The 9,817-nt window shown below is 31.5% G+C and overlaps 1 protein-coding gene and 2 pseudogenes across 2 annotated transcripts; 2 read left to right on the top strand and 1 right to left on the bottom strand.

The window, feature by feature from the left end:
* Positions 1 to 2,588: 2,588 nt before the first annotated feature.
* Positions 2,589 to 3,444, top strand: LOC127746738 (30S ribosomal protein S11, chloroplastic-like). Its single transcript, XM_052260872.1, has one exon. The coding sequence runs from the start codon at positions 2,944 to 2,946 to the stop codon at positions 3,358 to 3,360; it is 417 nt and encodes a 138-aa protein (XP_052116832.1). The 5' UTR covers positions 2,589 to 2,943; the 3' UTR covers positions 3,361 to 3,444.
* Positions 3,445 to 3,453: 9 nt separating this feature from the next.
* LOC127746737 (DNA-directed RNA polymerase subunit alpha-like) lies at positions 3,454 to 4,154 on the top strand (annotated as a pseudogene). Its single transcript, XR_008008382.1, has one exon. The product of XR_008008382.1 is annotated as a DNA-directed RNA polymerase subunit alpha-like (transcript).
* Positions 4,155 to 4,510: 356 nt separating this feature from the next.
* Positions 4,511 to 9,814, bottom strand: LOC110280566 (uncharacterized; annotated as a pseudogene).
* Positions 9,815 to 9,817: the final 3 nt, after the last annotated feature.

A 9,817-nucleotide genomic window follows, 5' to 3' on the forward strand; every position in this document is an offset into this window, starting at 1 on the left:
AAATAAAATAAAGTCCAGCAATATTAGGAAGACAAAAAAAGATGAAAACTTTTTATTTTTAAAATTTGAAACTAAAAAAATAATCTTTTTACCAAAAAGTTGAAAAATAAAGATTTTAAAAAATATCCAAAAAACAAAAATTTAAAAAGTTTAAATTTTTAAAATTAATTTACTCTGTATTTATGAAAATATAGCATTATCTTGTGATTAAAAAAATAAAGAAAATGTTCTTCAAAAAAATTTAGGATTTGAAAAGACAAAAATTTTTATTTTTATGAATTTTTAAATTTAAAAATTAAAATTTTTATTGAAAATTAAAAGATAAAATAAAGTCCAGTAATATTGGAAAGACAAAAAAAAAGATGAAAACTTTTTATTTATAAATTATGAAACTAAAAAAAATAATCTTTTTACCAAAAGTTGAAAAATAAAGAATTTAAAAATATCCAATAAATAAAAATTTAAAAAGTTTAAATTTTTAAAATTAATTTATATTGTATTTATGAAAAAATAGCATTATCCGATGATTAAAAAAATAAAAAAAATGTTCTTGAAAAAAAATTAGAATTTGAAAAGACAAAATTTTTTATTTTCATGAATTTTTAAATTTAAAAATTTAATTTTTTTATTGAAAATTAAAAAATAAAATAAAGTCCAGCAATATTAGGAAGACAAAAAGAAGATGAAAACTTTTTATTTTTAAATTTTGAAACTAAAAAAATAATCTCTTTACCAAAAAGTTATAAAATAAAGATTTTAAAAAATATCCAATAAACAAAAATTTAAAAATTTAAATTTTTAAATTTAATTTATTCTGTTTTTATAAAAATATAGCATTATCTGGTGATTAAAAAAATAAAAAAATGTTCTTGAAAAAAATTTAGGATTTGAAAATACAAAAATTTTTATTTTTATGAATTTTTAAATTTAAAATTTAAATTTTTTATTGAAAATTAAAAAATAAAATAAAGTCTGGTAAAATTGGGAAGACAAAAAAAAAAGATGAAAACTTTTTATTTTTAAATTTTGAAACTAAAAAAACAATATTTTTACCAAAAAGTTGAAAAACAAAGATTTTAAAAAATATCCAATAAACAAAAAATTTAAAAAGTTTATATCCAATAAATAAAAATTTAAAAAGTTTAAATTTTTAAAATTAATTTATATTGTATTTATGAAAAATAGCATTATCCGATGATTAAAAAAGTAAAAAAAATGTTCTTGAAAAAAAATTCAAGATTTGAAAAGATAAAATTTTTTATGTTATGAATTTTTAAATTTAAAAATTAAATGTTTTATTGCAAATTAAAAAATAAAATATAGTCCAGCAATATTAGGAAGACACAAAAAAACATGAAAACTTTTTATTTTTAAATTTAAATATGGGTAAGGACACCATCGCCGACATAATAACCTCTATACGAAATGCTGACATGAATGGAAGAGGAACGGTTCTAATACTATGTACTAACATTACTGAAAACATTGCTAAAATGCTTTTACGAGAGGGTTTTATTGAAAACGTGAGAAAACATAGGGAAGGGGAAAATCTTTTTTTAGTTTTAACTCTACCATATAGAAGAAATAGAAAAAGATCATCTAAAATGCGTTTGAATTTAAAATGGATCAGTACTCCTGGTCTACGAATCTATTCTAATTATCAAAAAATTCCAAGAATTTTAGGGGGATGGGAATTGTCATTATTTCTACTTCGAGAGGTATAATGACAGATCGAGAGGCTCGATTAGAACGAATCGGCGGAGAAGTTTTATGTTATATATGGTAATCTTTCTGATATCCGAATTATAGAAAAAATTCTATCAATTTTTGTAAAAAAGTAAAGAGAGATAAAACAAAACACAAGTCTCTCATATCACTCCTCATACCTTAATGAATGCGTGAAATGGGTTTAACAGGAATTGTTATAAAGAAACGGATTCATGAGGGTTTAATTCAATATTGCTGAATCAATTTCCCCTGTGGGGTATGTTCGGGGTTGGTTCATTTATTTTCAATTTTAAATAATGAAAATATCAGTCTAGGCTATATTTCTGAAAAGGTTCAACATACTCTTTATATATATTTCTACCACAGAGAAATAAAAAATGCAAGTATAAATTCTTTAATTAGACTTTTTTTTAACTTCAATATTATTGGTTTTGAGGGGTACGATTAGAATAGAAGTTAAAAATTGAAGGAAACCTTATTTTCTTCCATTAAAATGGATCCGAGATTAAGTTGAAGGAATGATAAATATGAAAATACGGGCCTCTGTTCGTAAAATTTGTGAAAAATGTAGATTGATCCGTAGACGAGGTAGAATTCTAGTAATTTGTTCCAATCCAAGACATAAACAAAGACAAGGATAAGGATAATATTTCCACAAAAGCCACAAGAGAGGGCTTTGAATTATAAAGGACTGGGTGCGCAAATAAAAAAAAAAATAAAAAAAGATATAGATATTGAAATTCAAACTTTTTTTACATGAAAACTTAGAAATTATATAATATTCTCTATTATATATGATATGATTTTATAGTAATATTGATTATATATTAATATTTTTGAATATGTGAAAATTTCAAATTATTGAATGAATATAGAAATTCTATTTCGAATATTTCGAAATTTTCTTATATATATAATATATATCAATGATTATATATATATAGATTAGAACTATTCTAATAGAATACAATATAAAAAAGAGATATTAGATAGAGAGATTTTGGGGATCTAAAATTGGAAATTCTATTTTTGTTAGTTGTATATTAACACAAATAGAATGCCAATTTTGAGAATATTAATTCTAGTTTCTAATTAAAAAAAAGAAATATAGTAAAACATCTGTTTTTTTGACATGAAATGAATATATCCATACATCTCAGACTTCCTTTTAGGTTATGAGATAATAATTATGAAATAATAAAAAGATAATAAGATATGGCAAAACCTATACCCAAAATTGGTTCGCGTAAAAATGGACGTATTGGTTCACGTAAACATGCTCGTAAAATACCAAAGGGCGTTATTCATGTTCAAGCTAGTTTCAACAATACCATTGTCACTGTTACCGATGTACGGGGTCGGGTAATTTCGTGGTCCTCCGCAGGTACTTGTGGATTCAAAGGTACGCGAAGGGGAACACCATTTGCCGCCCAAACCGCAGCAGGAAATGTTATTCGAACAGTAGCGAAGCAAGGCATGCAACGAGCAGAAGTCATGATAAAGGGTCCCGGTCTCGGAAGAGATGCGGCATTAAGAGCTATTCGTAGAAGTGGTATACTCTTAAATTTTATACGGGATGTAACCCCTATGCCACATAATGGGTGTAGGTCCCCTAAAAAACGACGTGTGTAATGTAAAACAAAAGATAAAAATAGAAAACATAGAATAAATTTCAAGACAAGAGAAATAAACAATTCAAGGATTTGAAAAAAAGAATTGATTACTATGGTTCGAGAGAAAATTAGAGTATCTACTCGAACACTACAGTGGAAGTGTGTTGAATCAAGAGTAGACAGTAAGCGCCTTTATTATGGACGCTTTATTCTGTCTCCACTTATGAAAGGCCAAGCTGATACAATAGGCATTGCGATGCGAAGAGTTTTGCTTGGAGAAATAGAGGGAACATGTATCACACGTGCAAAATCTGAGAAAATACCACATGAATATTCGACCATAGTAGGTATTCAAGAATCAGTACATGAAATTTTAATGAATTTGAAAGAAATAGTATTGAGAAGTAATCTGTATGGGACTCGAGACGCATCTATTTGTATCAACGGTCCCGGATATGTAACCGCTCAAGACATCATTTTACCACCTTCTGTGGAAATTGTTGATAATACGCAACATATAGCTAACCTAATAGAACCCATTAATTTGTGTATTAGATTACAAATCGAGAGGAATCGCGGATATTGTATAAAAAGACTAAAAAACTTTCAAGACGGAAGTTATCCTATAGATGCAGTATTCATGCCTGTTCGAAACGCAAATCATAGTATTCATTCTTATGTGAATGGGAATGAAAAACAAGAAATACTCTTTCTCGAAATATGGACAAATGGGAGTTTAACTCCTAAAGAAGCGCTTTATGAAGCCTCCCGTAATTTGATTGACCTATTTATTCCTTTTTTACATGCGGGAGCAGAAAACTTGAAATTAGAAAAAAATCAACACAAAGTTACTTTACCCGGTTTCACTTTTCATGATACATTGGCTAAACTAAGAAAAAACAAAAAAGAGATAGAATTAAAATCTTTTTTTATTGACCAATTAGAATTGCCTCCCAGGATCTATAATTGTCTCAAAAGGTCCAATATACATACATTATTGGACCTTTTTAATACCAGTCACGAAAACCTTATGAAAATAGAAGATTTTCGGATAGAAGATGTAAAACATATCTTGGACATTTTAGAAATTCGAAATTGAAAGAAAAGCATTTTGCATAAATTGGAAATCCATTAGGTTTTTTTCATCTTTTTTTTCTTTCTTTTTTATAAAAAAGAAAGAAAAAAAAAGATGAAAATATGGAGTTTGAATCTTTATCTTTAGAAAAATTTAGAAAAAATCTACATACTGAGAGTAGGTTCAAAGATGTATCTAGGGAGTAGTCCTTTCAAAGTGAATTCTCCCTAGATACCCAATATATATGAGATTTTAATTCACAAGTGAATCAATTTAAAAGAGACCTAAAGTTAGGGATTTCTCAATAGGTAATGTTGCTCCAACACCCAACCAAAGGGCTACTGCAGTACCAATCAAAAAGATGGTTGTTGATACTGGACGACGAAATGGGTTTTGGAATTTATTAACATTCTCCAAAAAGGGTACTGTTAATAATCCCGCGGGTACCGAAACCATTAAAAGAACGCCCAATAACTTATTGGGCACTGTACGAAGTATTTGAAATACAGGAAAGAAATACCATTCCGGCAATATTTCCAAAGGAGTTGCAAATGGATCCGCGGGTTCCCCAATCATTGATGGTTCTAAAACTGCTAAACCTACGTTACAAGCAATAGTACCTAGAATAACTACGGGAAAAATATATAAAAGATCGTTTGGCCATGCGGGTTCTCCATAATAATTATGACCCATTCCTTTAGCCAATTTCGCTCTTAATACAGGATCATTCAAGTCAGGTTTTTTTGTTATTGGGATAGGTGAATTCTTATTGATCCATCCTCCGAAAGAACCGGACATGATAATTTTGCATCATCCGGCTCGAGCATCAATCAAACGAACCGAGTATACCTATAGAAAAGTTTATATGTAAGAAAATGGACTCGATTCTGTTTTACGGAGTTACACAACTATCTATTGTGAAAAACTCATTTCTTATTTGTAAATGCTCAACACCCAAGTAGGCTTTCTTAAATTTATAGTGCTTTCTGGGTCATCTCAGACCTTGATATTTTTGCCCCCCTCAAAAAAAGATATCGGGACTTTTTAACATACATTTACATATTAAATTAAAGGATTTACTTGTTACTAATGGAATCTAACCCCTGTTCTTCTTTAGATCTACTTGTTTCACTCCGATAGTATCATAAATCGAGTCAATGCATAGGAAATGAATGCATTTCAATACTATTAAGTTAAGTGAAATCGATAAGACGGAATCCGTATTAGACCACTTCACTTATTTTAGTTTTAGTGGATCTTACGAAGCCCGGTCATCCAGGACATGATCAAGTCTGATCATAGAAAAGAATCTCTTCAAGTGAACCGGCCTATCCTCTGTAGGGGGGCTTGCGCGGTGGTTGGAACAAAGAGACACATTTTATTGCAAATTAAAATGTGGCAGATATGAAAAAGTCATCCATCTGCGCGATCCAATCAATAGTTCAAGTCACACACTCCCATAATCCGTTTTTTCTTCGGAGAATCCCCCTCAACTATCAACTATTCGTGTATGTCAAATAAAAAAATAAGACGCTAATTTTGTTAAGTCTTAAGTTGCAGGGAAATATCCAAATACATGTCTTATTTTTTTTAATAATCCATATTTGTAGCAATGAAATACTTTTGTTCCTCCCCAAAATAAAAAATGATTGATTAGAAATATCTAGGATCCATATTCTCTATAAAGGACCGGAGATGCCTTGCTTACGTATCATTGGAAAGTGCATTAACATAAATACAGCAGTAAGAAGAGGTAATACAAAAGTATGTAAACTATAAAAACGAGTCAAGGTAGATTGTCCTACACTAGCACTTCCCCTTAATAATTCCACGACAGACGATCCTATTTCGGGAATAGCTTCGGGTACTCTTGTTACAATTTTGACTGCCCAATAACCAATTTGGTCCCAAGGTAAGGAATAACCAGTTACACCAAAAGATGCGGTCAATACAGCCAAAACAATGCCCGTAACCCACGTCAATTCACGAGGTTTTTTAAAACCGCTGGTAAGATACACATGAAATACGTGCAGGATCATCATTAAAACCATCATACTTGCCGACCATCGATGAACAGATCAGATTAACCAACCAAAGTTAGCCTCAGTCATTATATATTGAATCGAAGCAAAAGCCTCAGTAACGGTCGGACGATAATAAAAGGTCATAGCAAACCCCGTTGCTACTTGGACTAAAAAGCAAGTAAGTGTAATTCCTCCTAAACAATAGAATATGTTGACATGAGGAGGGACATATTTACTAGTTATATCATCAGCAATCGCCTGAATCTCAAGACGTTCTTCGAACCAATCATAGACTTTATTGAGATAGGTAAACCAAAGGAACTCCCCTCTGAGAACCGTATATGAGAATTTCATCTCGTACGGCTCAAACAGAAAAATCCAATACTGGTTGTAACGGAAACAGATATGTTAAATTTAAATAATAAAAAGTTTTAAACTTCTTAATTTAATCCTATTATTCCAAATCTTATTTGAAGTTAAGAAAAATATATAAATCCTTAAATTTATCTGTGCAGGGTTATAATGCCAAAATCTCAAGTCGGCACACTCGTCTTTATCTTGATCTTTACAGGCCTCTTGAATATTCTATTTACTTCATTTTTTCTTTGATTTTTTTGTAGAATGCGACTTTTTTAGTGCCGTCTTCTTTATTATTAGTATTGATAAGAATTCTCTTGTTAAGACCCTATGAACAATTAAACAAAACCTCAGATTCATACCAGAACCACAATGATTCAAAAAAACCTTTAATGTCCAAAAATTCCCTGAGTAAGAACTGCTGGATTATCACTTATTCAAGAAATAGATAGGATAGAATAAAAAAAGAAATCAAAAGACATTTTTTTGCTTTGATAAAAAAAAGACAAACAGTGGCAATTTTATTTGAAAGAATCAAAATTTTTTATTTATTCTAACTTACGTATCTTCTAATAAAAATTTATTAAAGTCCGGTTGCGAGGTCGAAATATTAAGTATGAATCATAGTTCTAATACTTTTTAAAATCTATTTTATATATTCCGTGCTCCAGATACTAGAAAATAATATCTGACGGGGTAAAACCATCTCTATCAAGATGACAGATCCTTTATTTTTGTTCTGTATTTGCAATAAGATCAATTAGAACAAGTCACACACTCATATTCCGGAAATAAAGAAAGAACGAAATTCCACGGTCAAACTACCAAATTCAAAATGAACTGGCCTAGAAATAAAAAACCAAAATGGGTAAATTTACCCCTTTTATTTAAAAAAATATATAAATAAAAAAGATAGTTAGTCGGTTCTTATGAATCTAATTCATAGAAATTCCGTCCAGTAAAATGGACGAATTATAAATTTCTAAAATAATAGATAGAAATATAGCAAATAAAGCCATTGCAACACCCATTAAAGGAGTAGTTCCCCACCCCGGAGCTACTTTACCATATTCTGAATTCAACGGTTTCAATAAAGCCCCTACAGTAGTTCGTCTTGGACCAGATCTAGAACTACTCTCAACGGTTTGTGTAGCCATAAATCCTATTTTTTATTCATTGAGATCTGTTGACTTTGTATACCATTTCACTGTAAATATAGGATTTTATCCTATAGATTCATTGTGGTCTTGAAATTTGAGAAAAATAGAAATAGCAACCCTAGTTGCTATCTCTATATCTGGTTTACTTGTAAGTTTTACTGGGTATGCTTTATATACTGCTTTTGGGCAACCCTCTCAACAACTAAGAGATCCATTCGAAGAACACGGAGACTAGTTGAAGTAATGAGCTCCCAATATACCAATATTGGGGCTCATTACTTCAATCGAGATAATGAAAAATCATTTCGTCTTTTTAGTTGGAACTTTAGGGGGTTCTCTAAAAAAGATAGCAAAAAAAATTATTCCTAAAGTCGAGACTAAGAGGAATGTATAAACCAATGCTTCCATAGATTTCATCCTGGTTTACAATTATAGCTTTCATACCTGTTTATTAGATTAGAGTAAAAAAATACAATCATTCAAATCAAGATTAATCAAATTCCCTATGATTTAATTTAAAACACCCCAAACAAAAGTATAGTCAAAAAGAAACAACAAAAAAAAAATAACGTTCTATCCGAATCAGACTATTTGCCTTCTTGTAGTCGGATCGCCCAGTTTTTGGAATGCTCCAAATTCTACTTGAGCATCCAAATCGGGGTCGATGCCAGCAAAAACATCTCGGAACAAAGTTCTAGCACCATGCCAAATGTGCCAGAAAAAGAAGAGAAGAGCAAACGAAGCATGTCCAAAAGTAAACCAACCCCTTGGACTGCTACGAAAAACACCATCTGATTTCAAAGGGGCACGATCTAATTCAAAAATTTCACCCAATTGAGCACGTCTAGCATATTTTTTCACAGTAGCGGGATCACTATAACTGACTCCGTTGAGTTCGCCACCATAGAACTCAACAGTTACACCTACTTGTTCAACACTATACTTCGATTCTGCTCTTCAAAAAGGAACATCGGCTCTAACAATTCCGTCTCCGTCTATCAAAACAACTGGAAATGTCTCAAAAAAAGTAGGCATACGCCTTACAAAAAGTTCACGCCCCTCTTTATCTCTAAAGATAGGATGTCCTAACCAACCGACGGCTATTCCATCTCCATTATCCATTGAGCCCGCTCTAAATAAGCCCCCTTTTGCCGGATTATTGCCGATGTAATCATAAAAAGCTAATTTTTCGGGAATTTTAGACCAAGCTTCTGATAAACTTTGATTTTCGGCTAGCCCAGCACTAACTCGTCGATATATTTCTTGTTGGAAGTATCCCTGATCCCATTGATAACGAGTGGGGCCAAATAATTCAATCGGAGTTGTTGCTGAACCATACCACATAGTTCCAGCAACAACAAAAGCTGCAAAAAATACAGCAGCGATACTACTGGAAAGGACGGTTTCAATATTTCCCATACGCAATCCTTTGTATAGACGTGGGGGTGGACGTACACTAAGATGGAAAAGGCCCGCCAATATGCCCAATGTCCCTGCTGCAATATGATGAGAGGCTATTCCCCCCGGAACAAAAGGATCAAAACCTTCTACACCCCATGCGGGATTTACGGATTGAACCCTTCCGGTTAGGCCATAAGGATCGGACACCCATATCCCAGGACCATACAATCCTGTTACATGAAATGCGCCAAAACCAAAACAAGCCACCCCTGCAAGAAATAAATGAATTCCAAAGATTTTTGGCAAATCCAAAGAGGGTTTGCCTGTACGTTCATCACAAAAGATTTCTAGATCCCAATAGACCCAATGCCAGATAGCCGCCAAAAAGCACAAGCCCGAAAACACAATATGTGCTCCAGCCACACCTTCATAACTCCAAATACCCGGATTCGGCGTAGT

This window comes from Arachis duranensis, chromosome 4 (genome assembly GCF_000817695.3).
Source record: "Arachis duranensis cultivar V14167 chromosome 4, aradu.V14167.gnm2.J7QH, whole genome shotgun sequence".
In the NCBI taxonomy this organism is placed as follows: domain Eukaryota; kingdom Viridiplantae; phylum Streptophyta; class Magnoliopsida; order Fabales; family Fabaceae; genus Arachis; species Arachis duranensis.